The sequence below is a fragment of the Drosophila ficusphila genome, unplaced genomic scaffold (assembly GCF_018152265.1).
Source record: "Drosophila ficusphila isolate 14025-0441.05 unplaced genomic scaffold, ASM1815226v1 contig_127, whole genome shotgun sequence".
In the NCBI taxonomy this organism is placed as follows: Eukaryota; Metazoa; Arthropoda; class Insecta; order Diptera; family Drosophilidae; genus Drosophila; species Drosophila ficusphila.
Window position 1 is genome coordinate 95,183 of NW_025064016.1, and position 22,466 is coordinate 117,648.

General features: G+C 42.1%; 6 protein-coding genes across 7 annotated transcripts; 3 read left to right on the forward strand and 3 right to left on the reverse strand.

The window, feature by feature from the left end:
• Positions 1-661: 661 nt before the first annotated feature.
• Positions 662-13,660, forward strand: LOC108101143 (vascular endothelial growth factor receptor 1-like). Its single transcript, XM_043209432.1, is given in 20 exon segments — positions 662-757; positions 2,302-2,507; positions 4,740-4,793; positions 4,796-5,247; positions 6,016-6,172; positions 6,871-7,119; positions 7,483-7,631; positions 7,840-8,032; positions 8,091-8,560; positions 8,948-8,974; positions 9,049-9,358; positions 9,442-9,891; positions 10,109-10,585; positions 10,658-10,817; positions 11,193-11,353; positions 11,487-11,744; positions 11,809-12,058; positions 12,228-12,300; positions 12,362-12,512; positions 12,635-13,660. Coding segments are annotated over 19 exon segments (4,884 nt in total). The 5' UTR covers positions 662-757; positions 2,302-2,437; the 3' UTR covers positions 13,408-13,660.
• A 551-nt stretch (positions 13,661-14,211) lies between these two features.
• LOC108092715 (sorting nexin-32) lies at positions 14,212-16,903 on the forward strand. Of its 2 annotated transcripts, XM_017192442.2 has the most exons (8): positions 14,212-14,345; positions 14,513-14,902; positions 14,962-15,083; positions 15,141-15,585; positions 15,651-15,833; positions 16,076-16,093; positions 16,267-16,376; positions 16,441-16,903. In XM_017192442.2, exons 1-8 carry the CDS (start codon positions 14,340-14,342, stop codon positions 16,532-16,534), a joined length of 1,368 nt encoding a protein of 455 aa, XP_017047931.1. In that variant the 5' UTR covers positions 14,212-14,339; the 3' UTR covers positions 16,535-16,903. The 2 variants fall into 2 exon arrangements, with proteins under 2 accessions (XP_017047931.1, XP_017047932.1); XM_017192443.1 differs by lacking the exon at positions 16,076-16,093 and having other exon boundaries at positions 14,213-14,345.
• A 92-nt stretch (positions 16,904-16,995) lies between these two features.
• LOC108092716 lies at positions 16,996-18,167 on the forward strand. Its single transcript, XM_017192444.1, has 2 exons — positions 16,996-17,307; positions 17,378-18,167. Exons 1-2 carry the CDS (start codon positions 17,095-17,097, stop codon positions 18,026-18,028), a joined length of 864 nt encoding a protein of 287 aa, XP_017047933.1. The 5' UTR covers positions 16,996-17,094; the 3' UTR covers positions 18,029-18,167.
• LOC108092717 (cytidine deaminase) lies at positions 18,116-19,204 on the reverse strand. The gene is made up of 2 exons (XM_017192445.2): positions 18,753-19,204; positions 18,116-18,685 (listed from the first exon to the last, which is right to left on the reverse strand). The coding sequence occupies exons 1-2, from the start codon at positions 19,108-19,110 to the stop codon at positions 18,246-18,248; spliced, it is 798 nt and encodes a 265-aa protein (XP_017047934.1). The 5' UTR covers positions 19,111-19,204; the 3' UTR covers positions 18,116-18,245.
• A 1,050-nt stretch (positions 19,205-20,254) lies between these two features.
• Positions 20,255-21,151, reverse strand: LOC108092719 (cytidine deaminase). The gene is made up of 2 exons (XM_017192449.2): positions 21,035-21,151; positions 20,255-20,863 (listed from the first exon to the last, which is right to left on the reverse strand). The coding sequence occupies exons 1-2, from the start codon at positions 21,102-21,104 to the stop codon at positions 20,421-20,423; spliced, it is 513 nt and encodes a 170-aa protein (XP_017047938.1). The 5' UTR covers positions 21,105-21,151; the 3' UTR covers positions 20,255-20,420.
• A 229-nt stretch (positions 21,152-21,380) lies between these two features.
• Positions 21,381-22,327, reverse strand: LOC108092721 (cytidine deaminase). The gene is made up of 3 exons (XM_017192450.2): positions 22,162-22,327; positions 21,915-22,107; positions 21,381-21,729 (listed from the first exon to the last, which is right to left on the reverse strand). Exons 1-3 carry the CDS (start codon positions 22,223-22,225, stop codon positions 21,510-21,512), a joined length of 477 nt encoding a protein of 158 aa, XP_017047939.2. The 5' UTR covers positions 22,226-22,327; the 3' UTR covers positions 21,381-21,509.
• Between the last annotated feature and the right edge of the window lie 139 nt (positions 22,328-22,466).

The window sequence follows — 22,466 nt, forward strand, 5'->3', positions numbered from 1 at the left end:
TGCGCCCAAATGGGATTACATGTCGACCAACCAAGGAGTGGAGGTAGTGGAACTTCTAATGATGGTAATACGGCAAGAACATTTTTTAGCGATACGAAATTATCTGCTGATATTACAGGATTGGATGAAAATGTTTTAATTAGGTCTGCGACATTGCTGCAATGCATGGCATCTGGCTTTTAAATTAATTCGGAAAATTTGGATGCTTTGCACTTTAAATTGTATCCATGGTATTACCTTCCACCGCCCGTTCACAAAGTTCTAGTCCACGGTTCTGAAATTATAAGCTATGCCCTTGTTTCGATAGGAGAGTTGTCGGAAGAAGCTACCGAATCTAAAAACAAGGATATAAAAAAATGTCGAGAGTTTCACACTAGAAAAATATCTTTCTGTCTAAATAGGGATTTATTTAATAGATTGCTGTTAACCTCAGTCCCATTTATAAGTGGGCAAAGAAATTTACATTGCACAAAAAAAAAACAAAATTATAAAGCGGTCTACGATTTAACCAACGTTTGTATTAACCCTCAGCGCACACACTGGGTGAATTTCACCCAGCGCGATTTTTCGGCGGTTCGGCATTTAAAAATGGAAGGAGTTGGGGGCTTGGGAGTGGTGGGGGAAAAAACTTATGCGCCACCACTACGCCCACACCGAGTTTCAGCTTCAGTGTCCCAAAATTCGTTGAAGGGGAAATATCGAAAGTTGCTCAGCGGGTGAATTTCACCCAGTGTGTGCGTTGTGTTCCAAATTCCACGTAAGTACAGACATCGTGTTAGTTTGAAATTTTAATTGGAGACCCCCTTTTTCGCGTTTTTACATGTGACATATCATTGTTTTCATAAAAAAGGCGCCAATATGCTGACGCGGGCCCTTGTGAAGCCATTTCTGGTTAGGAGATTGTTGTTACCATCGTTGCAAATGCAATTGCGGTTGCAAATTGAACAACTCGTAAACTACCAAGATAGGCCTGAAATGGACGACCCAAAAGACTTTTCACTTGAGAACAAAATGTCTAAACACAAAACACAAAGAATTTGAGCCCCAAAATGCATTACTCTATACCACACTTTACCCGCAACAACGAAAAAATTGACCCATTTTCAAATGACTAAAAAAATATACTTTTTGGAGAGTACGGTTAAACTGCCATTAAAATCTGAAATTTCGTACCCTTAACTCTCGAAAAAATGATTTCTTTTGTAGACTGATCACTTTTTTCATTTTAATAACAATTTTTGAAAAAAAGTGACTTTTTCATGAACACCAATCAGTTTTTTACGAATTAAAGTATGAAAAATGTAATTTACAACTTCACAGCTTATACCATAATATTCTTGAGAAAATTCTCCATATTACAAAAAAAAAGTTTTTGAAAATCGGACAATTACAAGTAAAGTTATTAACGGGCAAAGTCGAATGGGTGAAAAACACCCAGTGTGTGCGTTGTGTTAAAAAACAGAGGTGTGTGCGCTGAGGGTTAAGAAGTCATTTTTTTACAGTGTGTTTAGAATATATGTATTTATAGAATTTTCGACAAAATTTCATTGCGATATCACCCCTAGAAATATTTTTGGCAGCGGCTCTATACAAGGCCAGGGGCGGACCCGAAAAAAATGTTTGGGGGAGTCCGATCGAAAAATTTTTTAGTTTATATGGTTGAACGACCGTGTGCTGTAAAGGAATTTGATAGAGTCTAAGATTTTGTGGGGGTCCGGACCCCAGGACCACCCCCTGCGTCCGCCCCTGGTTAAGTTTTTTTGTTTAATAAATCCCCATATTTCCTGATAACTGAGCCGGTTACTTTAGTACAGACAAAAACGGTTTGTTTTCTTTTTTTTTTTTTTTTCGGTCTTATCAATGAAAACGAGAGAGCACCAACAATTGGGGGCTCATTCGCAACAATGCATTGAAAAGATCCACTTATAGTCGGACTTTCATGCTGAGCGTTTGTGCTTGAGGAGCGCTCTTCAAATCGGTACCAATCCTCATACTTCGCTCAAAAGTACCACAACCTAGAAAACTACATAAGTGCAAAGTAAAATCATTTCGAAAATATATTTGCTAAAAACCCCAAAAAATACAGTTCAAGTGATAAAGCCTTAAACATGTACACAATTAACCGATAAAATAAAAACTTTCCTAGCTCGCTACCAAAACATAAAATTATATTTAATAATCATAGTTGCCAAATAAACGCAAAATTCTTTGTATAACAATTCACCTATTAGCAACATGTATTTTTAAACGTTTGCATATAGTAAATCTTGATTTCCAATAAATGATTTCGGTATTTTGCAGTGCAACGCTAAGTGAAAAAAGTGCCTTCCAGAGTGATCATGGCATTTCTGAACCAGATGTGTTAAAATTGTGAATATCTGGCAGAATCAAATTAGTGCAATTAGTATTAGCGAATCAAACAAACAAAACGATCCACATGGCAGTGCTTCCAGGGAGGATTCAGCTCCACTTGCTCCTGCTCACCTTGATCTCGTGGAGTAAAGCATGTAAGTAACTTTGGGCAAATCCCAATTATTGCCCGACATGCGAACAAGAAAGGAAGCTAGCTTCGACAAGCCGAAGCTTATATACCCTTGCAGTCACTAAATATGTCGAACAAAATACATAAAGGTTAAACAGCATTCAAGCTATGACGATTTTTCTATTCATTTTCCATATTGTTCATATGACAGCTAAATGATATAGTCGTCCGATTTTGATGAAATTTAATTTGAAACTCAAGACTCATTAGAAAACTTTATATTCCAAAATTCAAAAAAAGTTTACATAGAAAGGAGGACAGACGGACAGACAGACAGACGGACAGACGTATTTGGATTCTGATCGTGATGCTGATCAAGAATATATATACTTTATGGGGTCTGAGGTGTCTCCTTCACTGCGTTGCAAACTTCTGACTGAAATTATAATACCCTTTGCTCTGCAAGGATCTTGTTCACTTTGCTTAAATAGACAAATTATGACAGATATTGTATTTATATCTAATACATATATAAAATTCTCGTGTCACAGTTTTTGTGACCTTACTCCTCCGGAACGGCTATACCGATTCTCATGAAATTACATCGAGCATTTATATATAATTCATTACTGCGTCTAGCATTTCATTATGAGCCCGATATTGAGTATTATGCTCACTCAAAAGTGGTAATTGGTGCTATAGACAAGGAATGTCCGCATTGTCATGCTCTGAAATTTAAAAATGAGCCAGCTGGGATGTGTTGCGCGTCAGGAAAAGTGCAACTACCAGAAATTGAAACACCACCTGAACTATTGAACGGCTTACTTATCGGCACGGATCCAGATTCTAACGTGTTCCTGAAGTCAATTCGAACATTTAATTCATGCTTTCAAATGACATCGTTCGAAGCAACAGAAATAGTTCGAAATACTAATGCAAATGGTCAAAATTACAATTCTACATTCAAAATTAGAGGCCAAGTTTATCATAAAATGGCCTCACTGCTGCCAATGCCAAATGAACAACAGAGGATTCCGGAAGTGCACTTGCCAATCGCGTGAATGCACGTTGTGATTATAATAACCTGGATTCATTTTATTCCAGACGCAATTATAATAACTTAAACATACATGCATAAATACATATGTAAGTCTAGAACTGAGTAATTTTTGTACAGAAATTATAAAGTCATCTGGTGGCAAAACAACGTTTGCCGGGTCAGCTAGTATATTATATTATTTTAAATTGTGTTAAGATAATTGTGATAAACATAATCATAAATCTTCCGACTTCCGACTGACCGCCCTCACTAATCTGACAACGCTGGGATCTTTGAACTCAACCTGATAGACAGCCGAATTTTGAGTGAAACGACGCCTTGGCAACGAGCTACCGTGCGCTCTGACCGCACTGATGACCAGCGAGAGGCTGATAATGATAACTAGAGCTCGGAAGGCCAAAATATGCATGCAAATATGCATATCCGGATGTTCGATTATACGGAATACCCCTGGTTTTAATTGATCCGGATAATCGGGATTCTAATGTACACGGACAAATCCATCAACTACTGGGGACACTGCTGTCAGTGCCAGATGCACATCATCAATTCTTACAAATTTATTTTAAGGGCAATCAAGATGAGGAAGTTGATACTCGTTGTGCTCATAATCCAACCGTCAAGAGAACCATTGTCAGTTGTTGACATTGCTTCACAAGAACAATCAATTAGTGAGAATGTTCAAAAGGGCCCTGGAGCGCATGCCATCAGCCAGTCATAATATTGTAATAAGAGCCGACAAAACACCTGCTGAAGAGCATGCAACCTCGACTTTGCAATGGAATAAGATTGGCTGTGAAGAAACTTATGAGTAACATCATCGAAGCTAAAATAATCAAAGGAAAATACAAAGGAGATGATGTCTTAATCCCGCATATACCTATGATTCCAACGGATTTGCCATTCGATTTTTAACGGTTGCAATTTCCCGTGCGTCTAGCTTTTGCTATGCCCATAAATAAATCGCAAGGCCAATCGTTGAAAGTTTGCGGTATAAACTTGGAGTTACCTTTTGTGCGCATGGACAATTATACGTTGCCTGTTCGCGCGTCGGAAAACCTACAGCTTTATTTATTTAGGCCAGCAAAAAAAAAACTAGCAATATCATTTATTGGAAAGCATTATGTTAATTCACTGTATTGTGGTGATACGAAGTTCACCGGGTCATCTTGTTCCTATATATATTTTTCAATACAGCTCCAGCTTCCCAGTTTGTACCTGATCTCGATGACCTAGCTTTGAATTGCGGGGGAAGAATGGAGCCCCGCTGATGACACCGTGCAAGAGCTCCATAATTTTGGACTACAAAACAACAACCTCGCTGAAGTGTGAGGCCGACGAACCGATGTCCTGGTGGACAGCACAAACGAGCATCGTTTTGGATGAGAGTAGTTTCGACAACACCGAGGATCCGGAACGACCCTACGGAACAAACCTGCAACTGAGCGGAGTGACCGCCGAGGATGTGGGCGCCTATTACTGCGTGAAGGAATCGGAACTGAACAATCTCCCCGAGAAGAACGAGCAGGCAATGATCGAGCTGGTGAACCAGGGCGGAGCTAGCTCCATTTACGTGTACGTGGACGACAAGGAGAACAAGCTCTTCACCACCGAAACCATTCTGCAAGCCAAGCAGTACGAGGACCTGGTGATACCCTGCAAACCGGCAATGCCAGACACCGAGGTGCTGCTGGAATTCCGAGAGGTGAGTTTACGGGGTCTAGGTTCTTAGAAACCTAACGTCCGGTCATGAATCCAGTATAGGCAATAAATAAAAGACTGTGGAAGTAGCACATCTACAGATATTTGGAATTTTTATAGTTCTATTACTTGGGCTATAATACTTAAATAGTTTTCGTACACACTTTTTGAACAAATTAATTAAAAAACCCAAATACTACGATAAGAATTAGGAATTCCAATATTTAAGCAATAAAATACGAGATATTTAAAATATATTTAATAAGCGAAGAGATAATCATACATTTACAATTAAACCATTGAGTACTGAACAACACGCTTAAGGATTCTTGAAAGATTAATGTTTGTCCTTTAACTCATAACTCTTTTGTTTTCGTGCACAGTCTTGTCCTTGGAGAATCAGTTCAAAAGGTCAAGTTAAGGGCGACCCCAAGTGCTTCGAAAACGTGAGGTTCCACCCAAGGCGAGGCTTCACATTCCACGTCACTGACTACTTCGCCGGTTACATCTGGTGCGGTCAGAAGGTCTTAGACACTAAATTCGAAAGCAGTATGTCACAGTTTGTCGCTTAGTCAAAACGTAGTTAAAACCGTCTGATTCTTGTACATACCATCCTATACAATATTATATACCTACTATTAAAGCGTAGCATTAACAAACCAGTTTTAAGTCCCTACCTGTATTTTACGACTGCAGAGAGTTAGGAAGCTTCATCTAGGGCTCCATTTCTTAACCCGATTTCTGACCATTTGACCATTATGCCTGTGTGCAGGTACTTTCCAGCACTTCTGTCGGTCGATATGATCCGCAGCGGGGATTCACCATCGAAGTCCGTAGCATTACGGACGGCGGCGACTACATCTGTCGGCCAAATCCTCCATTTCCGGATAACGAAGACGAGTTCTCTATCATACCTGTGCGCTTTATTGGTAACGGTCACATTGATAGTGAGTTTTTGCACCCCAAAGTTTGTGATTTGTGATTTCCGTCTATATATGTCGTAAATATTGCTTTCCACTATTCAACAATTATTTATCGATCCGAGCACCTGAAGCGCTTTCGGTATCTATTTCGGGATTGGTAACGGTTGTGGTTTTGGTAAACTGTGGCCAAGGATCTAACCTATCTTCTCTTTCAAAATCAAGGCTATCAACACACTATATAGCTTTTACACGAAATTACAGATCCTGCACGCACATCCATATATTTTTCTTTTGGGTTCAAGAAACATAAAATTCCATATACTCCACTCGCATAATGTATAACATTAATCCGCTTCAAAATTAAAACATTATTTCAAATTGCATTTTCATTTTGGGAAAAGAAAAATATGTACTCATATTAACATTTTAATATTTCAATATTTTCAAAAAGCAGCAACGGTATTTTTATTGTTTAATGAAACATTTTTGTGTTTTTTTAAATATATTTCTTGAATTCAATAAAAGTGTTGAAATTTCGCACCACAACGCACAAACACTGCTTGCACTGCTTGCTTAAAAATTCGCACATGTGCTAACCAATGGAATTTCTCTCTTTCTCTGCACTTCAACCACCGCACTTTCTTCTCAAAATACTGATCGACTTCCTGTTACCCACTGTCACGTAAATCTGCTAACTCCCCCAGAATCCGGATTGGAAATCCCCAGAACCCAAACATCGCCATCGGGTCCCACGACTAACACGGCGTATACGTATGCGCCAGATGTCACCGATTACGATGACGAGGTCATGGTCACTGTCCTCACTGTTACTAACCAATCGCCGGGTAGTGTGGCACTAACCAGTGGTGGTGGAGCTTTCACCCGGGATCGGGCAAGGCGAAGTCCAGCCCGGCTGGCTCCGATGAATGCCTCGCCCTCACCCAGACCAGGGCGTAAGTGTTGTCCTGGCTGTTGTTAATCCGTTCGAGATCTGTTTGTGATTTGATGTGTCTTTATGTTGTTCCTGTTCAGTTTTTGTCTTGTCCGGGCTGTCTTTTGTTATTCGTTGCATCCCTTCTTCGATTTGTGTTCGATTTTCGTTGGTTATGGACTGATTTAACTGAAGTATCTAACTCGCTTGCTTTCTTACTAACCCTGGCTAACATCTACCACCTAAGTGCTGTAAACTCGTTAACCCATTTGTGTCTACGTCTATGTCTAACCCACCCATCTGCATGAAGCTGTAGCACTGCTGGCCAGTCCCAGTCCTTTGCGAAGGGTATCTAATAAAGCTAAACTTTCTACTAACGCCACAGAAGCCGGCAAGGCCCTTCCAAAGCCCGTGATTAAGTCCTCCTCGGGATCTCACGTCGTTTTGGGTTCCAACTTTACCCTCATGTGCGAACAGACCTCTCCCTTTGGAGCCACCTACAACATCGAATGGAGAACACAGGATAACAGCAAGGTTTGTTGAAATGCAATCGGAACTTTTTTAGAACTTTATTAATCAGCCAATCGAATAAATTCATTATGTAACTGATCTAAGTATTGCTACTTACTAATCGTTTACAAATTATATTTCTTTAATACAATTTTTAAAGAAGACCCTTAAATTGCAATTAAATAGCTAACCCTTCAACTATTATCATTGATATTAAACTATTTTATAAAAGGTTTTTCCGAACGATCGCATTATCATCACGGAAGCAGTGTTTGACGACACGGCTAAGAGCAGCACCCACCTGTTGGGCAGGAGCACCTTGACGGTATTGGATGCCCAGCGTTCGGATTCCGACTTGTACAAGTGTCTGGTAACAGACGCCAAGAACGCAGTACAACACATCTCCTACAGGATCAGGGTTTTAGGTGAGAATTTCAACTGGAAAGTATTTCTCTTCATGTCATAATGTTGTGACACTTGCAGGGCAAAACGAGAGCTATCTAAACGTTGATGAGCAAAACGGCCATTACAAAGTTATGGAGTTCGCCAACAAAACGATCCAGATGACGGCCAACTTCGAGGGCTTCCCGCAGCCAGAGTTCCGATGGTTCAAGCCGGACGGAACCGAGGTCCGTCAGTCGGAGAACAACTTCAAGATCGAGTCCACGGAGCGGAGCATAACACTGCGGCTGCTGAGTGCCCAGCTGCAGGACAGCGGCACCTACGTCCTCCAAGGCAGCAACAACTTCAAGACGGTGCAGCGGGAGTACAACGTGAGCGTGATGGACGGACCGGTGCTCAGCATGGCGGACACCTACGTCCAGGTGGGTTCCGTGGCCCGGCTCGAGTGCACCGTGCTCTCCTACCCGCCGGCCCTGGTCACCTTCCTCTTCTGTCCCTGCGTCCTGGAGCCCTTCTGCCCCACCTGCTCCGTGCTCGAGGCGAATTTCAGCGTGAGTAAATCTACTTTTGTTTTGGTGATGGTGAAGGGAGATGGAAAAAGTTAACTAGCCATTAGCTTGCGACGTCTTTTAATGAATTTTACTGAACTTGAGAAAGAATTTATTATTTATTATAAATGTATTATTTATTTATTGTATCTCAAAAAATATGCGAAATGTTAACTGTTATCGACTTACAGACACTTAAAACTAACAAAAGTTTTTAAAACAGCAAAGTGATTTTCCTCACTAGTTTTTAAAGGTCTTTACGAAATATTGGGTTACGAAATAATATTTAAAGACGTTAAATTTCATTAACTTTTGTTTGTACTTGTCCTTTCAACGTATTTCAATTGCTTCTCTGTGCCGTCCCCATGTGTTGGTAATGCTGTCCTGCAGTCGCCAAGTGTACAAGAATCATATCAGGTAAACAATTAGCTTACAATCTATATACAAACATCACTAGCTGCTTTTGTAACCACTTGTTGAACCACCCACAGTTCTTGAAAATACCCCGACCCGGAAAACTGAGTGTGGAGAGAATTATAGAGGTGTCCTTCCGGCCAACGGAACCGGGAATTCTCTCCTGCGTTGCGGAAAATATGGTGGGCGGTGAGAGTAAAAGGGCCATAACCAAGGCGCACGTGCTGCTGGGCAATATATCCGAGAATATGACCATATATGGCTTCGATAAGGGGCACAAAATCGCCAAGGAGGACAATGTCAACTTCACCTGCGAGGCACTGGCCTACCACTTGGATGGAAACCTCAGCTGGCTCCACAATGGCGAGGCGTTGGAGGAGTCTGATAGTGAGTAGTATACAGCTTTCTAAAAAATATACTCTTAAATGTGCAATACAACATGAATTAATTGTTTATATTTGCATTCACAGATGTTCGAATTGAAACGAATCGTACCGAGTACTCCTACAAGAGCACAGTGCATATTACCTCAATATCCGACCAAGATCGAGGAACCTACGAGTGCCGGGCGTACCACATTAGAAAGCCATCCGAGTACAGCACACATGAGATAGACTTAAACGTCTACGATCCCTCGGCTCCGCAGTGGGTGAACCCAACTCAGGATGCCCATAAGAAAATCAAGCGAAACCTGAGCCAAACCCTGGAACTGGAGTGCGCCTCCACAGCTGTTCCACTGGCCACGGTTCAGTGGTTCAAGGACGACAAGGAGTTGACCGAATCGAAACTGATGCACTTCCTGGAGAACAACTCCAAGCTGATAATCACACATCTGTATCCCGGGGATGAAGGCGTTTACAGGTGTCTGGTGCAGAACCGATTGGCCAGCATCGAAAGATCCTACACGCTGGACATTTCGGGTAAGTCTCTTTTTCCTTTATCAATGTCTTTTTACTTTTCAAACACAATAAATGATAGATATTTGTTTCATTTCTTCAAAAATAACAAGAATCTACCACTCTTTACAATCCCGAGGTTTGACAAAGTCAGTGAAAACTTAACAATAAGATTTCGAGTTTAATTTAGCACTTCAATGGGAAGGTTCTTACTTCAATAATGAGTTCAATATATTTGTAGACCTGCCCGGCATCAACTTGGCTTGGGTTTGGTTTAGCGCTATAATATTCCTCATCCTGATGGGCCTGTATGTCTGGCTGGCCTTTCGGTATAAAATGGAGCAGAACAAGAACAAGAACAAGAAGCCCAATGACCTTCACAATCTCATTAAGGGTGTTCCGGAACGGATTAATAAGGACCTTCCCTTGGCCATCCAGGCATTACATTTTCCCTACGACGAGAACTACGAGTTTCCGGCGAAAAAGCTGGAGCTGGGCAAACTGCTGGGAGCCGGAGCGTTTGGAGAAGTGTACAAGGGAAAGGCCAAGGGAATCCTGCTGGGGGAACCCTCCACCGTAGTGGCGGTCAAGACGATCAAGGACAACGACACCCAAGCGGTGAGAGCACTGGTTTCCGAACTCAAGATTATGATTCATTTGGGCAAGCACTTGAACGTGGTCAATCTCCTGGGAGCCTGCACCAAAAACAATATAGCGCGTAAGAGGGTTTTTCCTTTCTTTGATGAAAGTGTACATAAGTGTAACATCTTTAATGTGTACAACTTTGTAGGCGATATTAAGGTCATTGTGGAGTACTGTCGTTATGGTAATGTTCAGAGATTCCTGTTGAACAACAGGAGTCGCTTTATCAATCAAATCGATCCCGAAACTGATCGCATCGACCCGAGCATCATGACCCGGCGCAATTCCGACCAGATTTACCTGCAGAGGTAAGATACTTTGGGACAATGAAGTAACTAACCCCACTAGTCCAAAACTTAGTTATAAATTGAAAACCCCAAAAGTTAACTGACCCGTTAATAACCGTTTTAGTAACTAAATCCTATATGGTATTGTTTTTTTTGTTTTTGGTTTTGGTACACTATGCTAAAATTTAAACACCGACTAACCATCAACCTAATGCGATACACAATTAAATTAACTGTTGCAAAACTCAACACACACACACACACAAAAAAACACTGAATGTTTCTGCACCTGTGCTTGTGATCCCGCTCCTGGTTGTGGTATCCTCCTCTGTGCTTCCCGCTCTATGTGTCTCCTCCTATGTCCTTGTGGTGTGGCGAATAAACCCCAAATAACAGCAAGGCCTTCCCTTCGACCTTGACCCATCAGAACACGTTGTACAACAATAATACGCAACCTCCACCGCCGATTCAACACGGAAACTGGGAAAATGATCCACGGTCGGGCACCCGAAGCGGACGCACAGGATCCGGATCCGCCATTCCCACCTTGCCGGGAGGTGGGTTTATATCATATATCATAAATATATTAAGTCTTTAAAATCAGAACCGGTTTACTTGATCCCTTATTTGATTACCTAAAAGGAATAATATTAACTTCGTTTTTTATTTGTTTGCCATATACATACATAGATGATTTTCAAACGTCCAGGAATTCTGGTCAAACCATCTGGCGATCAAACTACGACTCGGAGGCCATGATGGTAACCACAACTGACTTGGTCAGTTGGGCATTTCAAGTAGCGCGGGGAATGGACTACTTATCAAGCAGGAATGTGTTGCACGGCGATCTGGCCACCAGAAATATTCTCCTCTGCGAAAATAATGTGGTTAAGATTTGCGATTTTGGTCTGTCTCGAACTATGTACACGGATGAGTACCATAAGACAGGTATGGAAGAACCTGAAACTAAACAATTCCAAGCTTTATCAAAATGATTTTTATATTATTTTAGGGAATGACAAGCTGCCCGTCAAGTGGCTGGCACCGGAGTCTCTTAGCAGCAAGATCTTTAGCACTTACAGTGATGTTTGGTCCTTCGGCGTTGTCCTTTGGGAGATGTTTTCGTTGTCCAAGGTCCTTTATTCGGAGATAAATTCCAATCAGGAGCTGTTCAACAAACTGAACGATGGTTATCGAATGAAAAAGCCGCAATTTGCCAACAAAATGCTTTACGAAATAATGCTAGAGTGCTGGCGAAAGAAGTGCGTAAAGAATTACTTTTTGCCTAGATGACACGCACATATAGTAAAATATTAAACTTTAAACAAACATGACTCTAAAAGTAGTACCCCAAAAATTGTTTCTTAAAAAATAATCAATATTTAGCGCTCACAATTCAATATTTTCATACATTATTTTTCCTTCTTTCAGTCCTAAAAGCAGACCATTGTTCGATAAGCTGGAGCAGCGTTTTGCCAGCATACTGGGCGAAGATGTCTCCTCTGTAAGTAGACAGATTTAAATAAAAAAATAACGAAGATCTTCTGAGTTGATTTAATCCATAGCAATACCTGGAACTAAATGAGCCGTACATGCAAAGTAACATCGAGTACAGAAGGGTCCACCCCACGGATTTCCTGGTGGAAATGGGTTCTCCCACCGAGCAGGCGCCTGCACCTCCGCGCTTCGATAGTAAAGTCGTAGTGCCTGAAATCCGTGAGTATTCAGATAAGCCGTCATGGCGTCACGGTTGAGCTTACTAACTCAAATATGCACAATTGCACCCATCTAAACCATCGAAACGCACCAACAATCCAATCGCTGGCACACTAACACAGGCATCGACGAACCGACGGATGGCTATCTGCTAATGAGCCCGGGAAACGGTGCCAAAGCCAAAGCAGCCATATTCTCACCCACGCGCCTCGAAGGCGAGGCATCTGACTTTCCCGACCTCTCAAGCGAAACGCACCAACAATCCAATCGCTGGCACACTAACTCAGGCATCGACGAACCGACGGATGGCTATCTGCGAATGAGCCTGGACAACGGTGCCCAAGCCAAAGCAGCCATATTCTCACCCACGCGCCTCGAAGACAAGGCATCTGACTTTTCCGACCTCTCAAGCGAAACCCCTTTCAATTTCCCAGAAGCGAAGCAATCGCCTACGTTGAGCAACAACTTGAACAGCGCATCGAATAAGCCGCTCAAGAAGAACGGCCTGCACATGGTGGATGCAGAGGATCAGGCTCCGGAGGAGATACCCATGCTGCACCGCCAGTCAACCAAATCGGATGAGAGTCCGGAGCAGGGCAGGCGATTCAATCACGACCTTCACCAGCAGGACGGCGCTCCAACGCCTTCACCCCGCCATCACGTGGAGACGAAATTCAACGGTGACTCCGCCGAACACGTCGTTAATATGAAGCCGCCAAGAAAGAACATACCCAGCAAAACCACAACAGGTGGTGGTGGTGGTGGTGGCGTTCCACCGGGCCCCACGGAAGCCTTCTCGAATCCCGGCTACCAGCCTCTGTTCATCGTCAACGAGAAGGAACCGCAAAGGTTTAAGGAAGTCCCGGAGCCATTTGTTTTAGTTCAGGACTTCTAGCCAGCTCAGTTGGTCATTTAAATGGAAATTGTTAATCAAAAATGTAATCTACATTAACTTAAGTGTAATTTAAACTGTCATAGCTGCACGATAACTTAAAGAAAATTATTAAAATTTCAACTGAACTGTTCGGAAGTCTTTAAAAGCAATATCACTTGGTGATATTGTCAAGATTCTGATAAGCTAGTTAAGCTCGTTTTTAAGCTAGATCATACACACTCAATCCATGTTATATACTATTAAACCATTTCATGTTTTCGTTTAGTGTAGATCTGAGCTGAATAAACTATTATTGTAATTGCTTTCCTTGTACTTAAAAAGGGATCTACAATGGATATTATAACAAAAATAATTACCATGGACAATTTTAGCTGCCTGCATCAAATCAATTTGGTCACACATTTGGGATGCGCTGAACTTTTTCCTTTGAAAGGTTTGTTTTTAGATTATTAGCTAAAAGGTTTAATAATTTCCTCTGGGCTTTGGTTTATGTTAGGCCAGAAGCATAAACATAACTATCACATAACATAACATACACTAATTTAAATATGATAAGCGGACTTTTCGCTTTCGGTTTTCCAACACTGAGCTATCGATATTTCGATTGCTTTTAACCACCACGCACCGAATCCAATGGTCTAGCTAAATCTTAAGAACAGCTTAGTTTTAAAAATGTGTTGCTAAAATTAGCTTTGATTCCTTGTTCCTTGACATATTATGAATGGTTGATTCAATTAACTCGATATATGAGAGCAATATAAGCTATGATAAATAAACTCCCGAAATTGCCGGCTAGGTAAAAATATCTAATCTAGCTATAAAAGAGAGATGAATTGGCAACCCTGGCCACCACTAGTTAAAATTCGTGTTGCTCTCTATAATTTGTATTAATTGTTTTTAGCCCAATCCAATTGTTATTCACTCGCCGCAAAATGATGGTAAGTATAATTAAAAACCCAACGAAAGCCAAAAACCTTTATAATGTTTCAATTAAGTTTTTGTGGCATCAAATATGACTCCTTGTCCGCACACAAAGAAAATCTTATCATCAAAAAATGGGCGTATAAAGAATGGACGATTTAATGTTTTTTTTTTGCCCCAATAGGACGGCACGGATGACTCAAATATACTGAGCGGCCCCTCGGCCAACAACGGAGCCACAATGGAGATCGCCTCGCCCACAAATCCGCTGGCGAATTCAGCAGCAACAGGCGTAGCATCAGCACCAAGTGGTGCCACCAATGGCAGCGGATCTGCCACATCGCCGGATAGTTCGTCCTCCGCCCCGGCCACGCCCGCCGCTCTGGGCGAGAACGCCCTCCACGTGGAGATCTCCGATGCGCTGAGCGAAAAGGAGAAGGTCAAGTTCACAGTCCACACCCGCACTACGCTGCCAGGATTCGCGAAAAAAGATAACAATGTGGTGCGCCAGCACGAGGAGTTCGTTTGGCTGCATGATCGCATTGAAGAGAATGACGACTACGCAGGCTATATTGTAAGTACATATCCGCAAAAATTGTTTAAAGCTTTCTAATTTGTGGTTATCCCACCTAGATACCTCCTTGTCCTCCGCGTCCAGACTTTGATGCATCCCGTGAAAAGCTGCAGCGATTGGGTGAAGGCGAGGGCAACATGACCAAAGAGGAGTTTAAGAAGATGAAGTCTGAGCTGGAGGCGTAAGTTACAAAAAGCTATTGATGTTATATACTCATATTCTCCTTGCTTACTTTCAGCGAGTACCTAGCCACCTTCAAGAAGACGGTGGCCATGCATGAGGTGTTCCTGCGCCGCCTGGCCAGCCATCCTGTCTTTCGTGTCGACCAGCACCTTAAGGTATTTCTCGAATATGACCAGGACCTGTGCGCCAAGCCACGCAAGAAGATGGCCATCTTTGGTGGCTTTGTCAAATCCCTGGGCAAGACCACAGACGAAATTCTGCTGAGCGCTACAGTGCGGGATGTGAATGACTTCTTCGAGAATGAGCTACAGTTCCTTACTGAGTACCATGGTCATTTACGCGAAGCAGCGATCAGGACTGAAAAAATGACGCAACGCCACAAAGATGTAGGCGATTCACATCAGAAAATTTCAAATGCGTTGACGCAACTTTCGACCACGGAGAAGGGCAATGTGGAGACATTTGTGGCGAAGTCAGCGGAGATATTCGAAAGAATAAAGGTAAGTTTAGTCTTTACTCCAAACTTGTTTTTATATTATAAACGTTATTTTCTTCTGCTTTTCAGAATCTGGAGACCCGAGTCGCCAGCGATCAGGATCTCAAGTTGGGCGACACCTTGCGCTACTATCAGCGAGATAGCGATGCAGCCAAAGCTCTACTAATCCGACGTCTACGCTGTTTGGCCGCCTATGAGACAGCCAATCGAAATCTGGAGAAGGCTCGTTCGAAAAACAAGGATGTGCATGCGGTAAGATTGGGTGGCGGTTAGAATTGTTTTCAAAAATATGTTTCAGATCGTTTAAAAAGCAATTGTTTTCCCCTAAAAGAAGTTTCCAGCGGGGCATTTAATTCTCACGCTTCACTAATTACAAACAAAAAATTATTTGCGTTCTTGTATTTTATTTCTACCGTCCACAACCCCACATTGCTCTGCTCTGCCTGTCCCTCCCTCTTCACTCTTTGTGCGTGTTTGTGGTTCTGTTTCTGCAGCCTTTGGAGGTGCAAGAGGTATTTGGCATTTAACATTTTAACCGTCGGTTTAGTAGATGTGTTGCCACCCCACGTAACTGCTGCATGAATTTCACAGATGCTCCACCAATATTCACTTTAGCATGTCCATGTTGCAACCCAGTCTTAAAGGTTTAAAATTTATTTAATCGTTGATATTTGAAACCATTTAGGCTGAGACTGCCCAAGCGGAGGCCTGCGAGAAGTTTGAATCGATGTCTGCTTGTGGAAAGGAGGAATTGATCGGCTTCCGTAACAGACGGGTAGCTGCTTTTAAAAAGAGGTGAGTAAAGGTCTCTTAATATATTGTTACAATTTGATTGAAAATGCTAAATTTTCTGTTTAAGCCTTGTGGAGCTCTCGGAACTGGAGATAAAGCATGCCAAGACTCAGTACGAATATTTGCGCCAATCGTTACTAGCGCTCAAAGAGATTGCCTGAGACGGAGAGCCGGAGGAGGCGCACGAACTGGAGAGACCGGAAGTTGATGAGGAGGGGTAGGAGGACGAGTCACCCGCACATTGTTTACACACCCCTTTGAAGCGCACGCCTCATTGATAAAACGCCCCCGGGAGACGAAGTAAATCAATTGTTTAATTGCTAAGCAAACAGTTTATTATTGCACAGGCCAGATCGAGTGCAACATTATTATCTTAGCCCACGTATTGTATTAACGAATATCCATTTGTTTTGCGAACAGAGCGCTTTTATATTTGTCAAACAAGCATTCCTCTCTAAAGCATACACTACATTTATATTGTAAACACTTGCATTTGAAGCAAAATATAAACGAGAAATATTGTACAGAAAGCGGGCTGTTTGTAAACAGTCAGTATACTAGCATTGCTTGATATCGGTTCTGTAGCCAGGCAACAGCAAACGTTCCAAAATTTAGCGTACCAAGGAGAGCACTTTTCCACAGTCGCTGAAAATTTGTATTCTTGCCAGAGTTTGTTTCAGTTTCCTCTAGTTAATTTTTGGGCATTAAAAATCCTTACGCCATGGATGACTTTGGTGTCTTTGACTATAAGCGTCCTGCCAGCGCCAAAGATCTTGATTGGAGAACCTCGTACTATCGTGGACATCGTCACATCACTGATCTGAGGATGGGCAACAAGCTAAACGCCAAGTTCACGGACAAGGGCATTTATGTGAATGACCCGCTACTGTCGGAGAAGCTGACCTCCGAAAGCATGGCTAATTATGTGTGGCAGGTGAGTAGATTAAGATAAAATTTATTTACCTTTGTATATGTATATGTATCATGTTCGTCTATCCTTCCAGTACAACGATCCCAATGCCCTCAGGAATCCCTGCCTTGGCGTGAAAACGCAATACATGAAGCCGTTCGAGGATGGCTATCTTCGCTTTATAAAGCGAAAGATGAAGCCAATTTCGAGTGTTAGTCATGACTCGTTCGTGCTTAAGGAACTGCCAGAGGAGCAGGAGGTACTGCCGGTAACAATGCCAACCCCGGTTGCGGCCACCAAGCTGGTCATCGACCGTTCGCAGGCGTCCTACAGCAAGCACCTGGATCCCTCCGCCACCACCTACAATCTTTCGTATGTACGCATGAGTCCCGAGGATTTATGTGGTGGAATAGCAGCTCACGATAATATAACATACTGGAATTGGTCAGAGAAGATGCCGCCCCCTCAGAAAGTAGCCCGGGAACCGGATCCCATTATGTGCGACGACGGACCCACGAATCTCTGCCCCAAGCGACGGTGCGAGTTCCAGAACCTCACCAAACGGGTTCCGCATTCGGGATCAATCACCGAGGTACGAGCCAACTTCACGGATCCCCGGTTCCGAACGGTGGAGTTTGATCCGGAAGTAAAACCGATACTGGAGTATGCGGAAGTAACACCGTTCGCCAAGAAAAGCGAGTACGCCATCTACGGATCGGGAGAACCGGTTATTAAGTACGTTTAGAAGTTACCATTGTAAATTGTTTCGACTTCTCATTGAGCTAAATTTATGTTTAAGCAAAGTAAGGCATGCCATTCTTAAAAGCCGACCTTTTTATCTTACTCCCTTGAACGTTTAATAAACGTATTTATTTGAAATTTAACTTTAAATAAAATTTTAAATTAAATCTTTCAACCGCAAAAGTTTGGAGAAGGACCTAAACGGTATACCAGTGTGGAAATTATGCGTCACATGTATTGAAGCTGTACGGAAGCAGACGGTAAGCGGAAGTGACTAGGACTTCATCGTCATCCTGGATGGCAGGAATGCAGTTCTCCTGTTCCGGTGGCGGAGCTTTTGCAATATAGATGGGGATGTCCTTTCGCACGAACTCCAGTATGAACTGGCGGCAGACGCCACAAGGTGTTGTGAACACATCTGGATGATAGGCCACAACAGCGCCCGCTGTATAGTTCTTCTCGCCCTCGCTTATTCCCTTAGCCAAAGCACATCGCTCAGCACAGTTACCCGGCGTTAACGCCACGTTTTCAATATTGCAGCCCGTGTAGATCCTACCGCACTTGGACCGGAAAGCTGCTCCTACTCTGAAATTGGTGTACGGGGCATAGGCGCATCTGCGGGCGGAAAGAGCCGCCTCCAGCAGCTCCCGGCCGTCTTCACCTGGGCCAAATTACATTAATCGGATTAGGTTGCAAATAGGTACCATTTATGCGGGTACAGGACTAACCGACTGCACAGAAGGCAACTGTGAACTCCTCTAGCATTTGCGGATGTTGCAGGTTCTCGGATTCGCTGGCCCGACCCCTGTCCCCGTTAAGCCTGGCCTCCCTTCGGGCCAGCTCACAGAGCAGTCCCTCCAACGTCGACATGTAGGAACAAAGAATCTTCCGTAATCTTTTCTGCCGCAGCTCCTTCATCTTGCCGCCGGCGCATTTGGTACCCGAACGCTCCTGGCGACGAGCCATTTGGCGCTGCAACAACTCCAGCTCCACCATTTTCTTTTCCAGCTCCTTTCGCTTTAGTTCGTCCTGAAGCTCGTTCAGATTTCTCATATAGCATTGGAGGAGTTTCCGCTTCTCAGCCATTTTTTTTGTTAACTTAAAATTTGTAAAATAATAAATTTTTTGTGCCAAAAGCAAATACTGATAGAAGTTTTTAAAAAACAAATGTCATTCCTGATATATAACAGAGGACAATGAAATTCCCTGGGTTTCTAAGATTTGTTTAAATATGTTAATAAATTTGTTTTCTAATCTTTAGAAACATTACAAATTAAGACTTTTTCTCATTTTCTTATTTTTATTTCTAAAATCTATTTTCGAATGTGTGTTTAGAAAAAATAATTTGGTTATAACTTGATTTATTAATGATTTCCTTAAGAAAAGATTGTCTTCCAAAAATTCGTTGTTGACTATATGTCCCGGGTGTTGGAAAGCTGTTATCAAATAAATAAATATAGTACAGTATAATTCGCTTAACTGCCTCGATGCTTAGCTGCATCGTCAAGATAACTGCCTTATTTCTATTTTTTCTGCATTTATGGTCTCATTTGTATGAAATTAATTACGTTTGCTGCATTCAAGTTAGCTGCCTTTCGCACTTAAGTGCCTCGTTTCGGCAGAATTTAACTGTCTTATTCTATGAATATCATCCAACTTAACTGCGCCATCTAGGATTCGAATTTGGAAACAACAAATTTATGAGTTTTAATCATGTATCTTTTTTTGTGCATATGGCAACGCTTGCATCTCTTTGCGCATGTCCGTTTTTCGTTTGTTTTGATCGTGCCATTTGTGTGCATAAATCATTCCTAATCGTAAAAATGGGTAAAGTGAAGCGCTTGGTTGGCTTAACTTTAAAAGAAAAGCTCCAAATTATTACGGCTGTCAGCGAAAAAGTTGATAAAAGTGTTCTCTGCACGAAATACAAGTGTGACAGATCAACAATAAACCGTATAATTAAAAATCAAGACGAAATTCAAAATTTAAAAATTACGTTAGCTGCCTTTTTAAGATAGCTGCCTCCAAAATCACTGCAATCGACTCGATGCAGTTAAGCGAATTATACTGTATTAAGTTTCACTTTTAAAAAAGTGGGAATTCCCTCTATTGATAGAGCGTTACCTATCTATAAAGAAAATTGGCTTTACTACCAATTTTATACTAAGTTTACAATCTTAATCGGATGAATTATAACATTCTATTGTCCAATTTTCAAAAGTCGGTAATCTCCATATTGTTTTTTTTTTTGTTTAATAGTGTAAATTTCTTTATTGCAAGTGATTAGATTAAAATGATATAGATTACTATTGACAAGAGGCAGTAAAGGGGTTGTGTGTCAACCTTGAACTAACTGATTTCTCTCTCTATCGCCCGGCTCCTGCAGTCTAGTGGCATTATTTCCGGTAGGTGTGAAAACTGCTAGGCAACAGATTGTATATTGAGGTGCAAAGAATGGGGTCCTCCTTCTGAAGCGGTTCCTCCTTCGCGCTAATCCTTGCATCAATAGACTGGGCGATGTAGATGGGAATATCCTCGTTGGCAAACTCCCGAATAAACTGGCGGCAAACGCCACAAGGAGTGGTGAAAACTTCGGGTTCGTAGGCGATAACAGCTCCTGCAGAAAACTCGGTGGCTCCTTCACTTACGGCTTTAGCTATAGCCGTTCGTTCCGCACAAGAGCTTGGCGTAAAGGCCGCGTTCTCCACATTGCATCCGCTGAAGATCTGTCCGCCGCTCTTGGCCCGAAAAGCAGCACCCACTTTGAATCCACTGTACGGAACATAGGCTCGCTGACGCACTTGAAAAGCAGCTGTCAAAAGTTCTTGAACCGATAGATCTGGAATTCGTAACAATCCACGTCACAGAGGCATAATAAATAATTTAGCACTTTAAGTATACAGTAAAAATTATCTATAACATTTTATATCTTTGCTATATAAAGTAACAATAATATCTTAAAAATAACTTTGCAGGACACTGTGTTGTCAATTTAAATCAGAAGTTTTACCTAGACTGCCGAAGGTTACCACCACTTCCGTCTTCTCTGGACGGGCAAAATTTTTTGTCAGATCTGTCATTATTATTTAATACTTTTGATCAATAGGGGCACGCCTCTTTTCTAAGATTTTGTTTTATTTTTAGCGAGGCGAGTGCGTGGCTCTGTGTTTCTCCTCTGAACGTCCGCTGGCGAATGGACGGTTTGTGGTGACAACGCCGCGCGAAGTTGCCTATCATGATAACCCTCTCTGTCGAGCGGTGGTGACGAAAATAAACACTTGGCCATATCGGATCGGGAGAGAGAACTAGCTGTGTGTTAACAATAACGATCGAGAGTAGTGAAAAACACAAACATATGCCATGTATAAAGTATTCAATCAACAAAAAGCGAGGGGTGGGTTTACAGAAAACAACAAACGGGGGAGTCACATAAATTATTGCACATGGATTGCTGTGGGCTTGCACCCTGTAAAATTCTTTCTTTCTTATTTTCCGTTTGAGAAACTAAAGCCATTGGGCAGCAGTTGGAGAACACTGGTGCATAGCACCCTCAGTGGGAGATTGGTTGGCTTGGCGGCGTATAGGGGGATGTCCTTGCCGTTGACGAACTCCGAGAGGAACTGTCGGCAGACGCCGCAGGGTGTGGTGAATCCATTATCCTGCTGGGCCACCACCGCACAGGCCACAAAGTCGCGCTTGCCTTCGCTGTAAATAAAAATAGTCTTAAAATAAAGTTCATATAACACTATATGTATAATAGTTTAAAATTATTTAAGCATATCAAATCTTTATAAGTGTATACATCTTTAACAGAAATGTCTACCGTAATCTGAATACGATGAAATAAAAAAAAAAACTTATTTAGTAGATAATACTATTGACCCACTGACCTAATGGCCTTGACGGCTGCAGTGCGCTCCGCACAAATGCAGGTGGCATACGCCCCGTTTTCTATATTGCAACCAGAATAAATGGTGCCATCGCTGGTCCTCAAAGCAGCACCTACAGCAAAGTTACTGTAAGGACAATAAGCCTGCTTTCTGGCTTCCGTGGCTGCCAGGATGAGCTCTTTAATCGAGGGATCTGCTCAACAAAGAAAAAATTTAGAATCAGTAAGCACTGTCTTCAACATCGTACCCAAGCTCTCGAACTCCCGCACATTGGCCTCGTCTCTTGCTCCATTGATGAACACCTGTGTCATGGCCAACGATTGTAAACTTATATTTCGCAATAGAAAAAGCAACTTAACAAATAAACAGCTTCAGTTATCACTCCCACCACAAAAGCTGACACAGCTGTTCGCAGCAGGGGCGGAAGTAGTGTTTTCTGATTGACCTAATAACGAATTAAAACATTTATAATTATAAATCTTTTCATTAAAAAGGTTAAGAAAACACATTTTAACATCAATACTCGCATAGTTGCGCTTTAAAAGTGTTTAT

Excerpts from the sequence above, each read along its gene's own strand:
- LOC108092715 (XM_017192442.2), top strand. Across the intron at positions 15,084-15,140 it reads ATGAAGTCTGAGCTGGAGGC|CGAGTACCTAGCCACCTTCA; the intron begins GTAAGTTACAAA and ends GCTTACTTTCAG. Across the intron at positions 15,586-15,650 it reads AGATATTCGAAAGAATAAAG|AATCTGGAGACCCGAGTCGC; the intron begins GTAAGTTTAGTC and ends TCTGCTTTTCAG.
- LOC108092716 (XM_017192444.1), top strand. The coding sequence starts at position 17,095 with ATGGATGACTTTGGTGTCTTTGACTATAAGCGTCCTGCCAGCGCCAAA. Across the intron at positions 17,308-17,377 it reads TGGCTAATTATGTGTGGCAG|TACAACGATCCCAATGCCCT; the intron begins GTGAGTAGATTA and ends CTATCCTTCCAG.
- LOC108092717 (XM_017192445.2), bottom strand. The coding sequence starts at position 19,110 with ATGGCTGAGAAGCGGAAACTCCTCCAATGCTATATGAGAAATCTGAAC. Across the intron at positions 18,686-18,752 it reads AGTTGCCTTCTGTGCAGTCG|GTGAAGACGGCCGGGAGCTG; the intron begins GTTAGTCCTGTA and ends AATTTGGCCCAG.
- LOC108092719 (XM_017192449.2), bottom strand. The coding sequence starts at position 21,104 with ATGACAGATCTGACAAAAAATTTTGCCCGTCCAGAGAAGACGGAAGTG. Across the intron at positions 20,864-21,034 it reads GGTAACCTTCGGCAGTCTAG|ATCTATCGGTTCAAGAACTT; the intron begins GTAAAACTTCTG and ends TACGAATTCCAG.
- LOC108092721 (XM_017192450.2), bottom strand. The coding sequence starts at position 22,225 with ATGACACAGGTGTTCATCAATGGAGCAAGAGACGAGGCCAATGTGCGG. Across the intron at positions 22,108-22,161 it reads GCGGGAGTTCGAGAGCTTGG|ATCCCTCGATTAAAGAGCTC; the intron begins GTACGATGTTGA and ends TTTGTTGAGCAG. Across the intron at positions 21,730-21,914 it reads GCAGCCGTCAAGGCCATTAG|CGAAGGCAAGCGCGACTTTG; the intron begins GTCAGTGGGTCA and ends TTTTATTTACAG.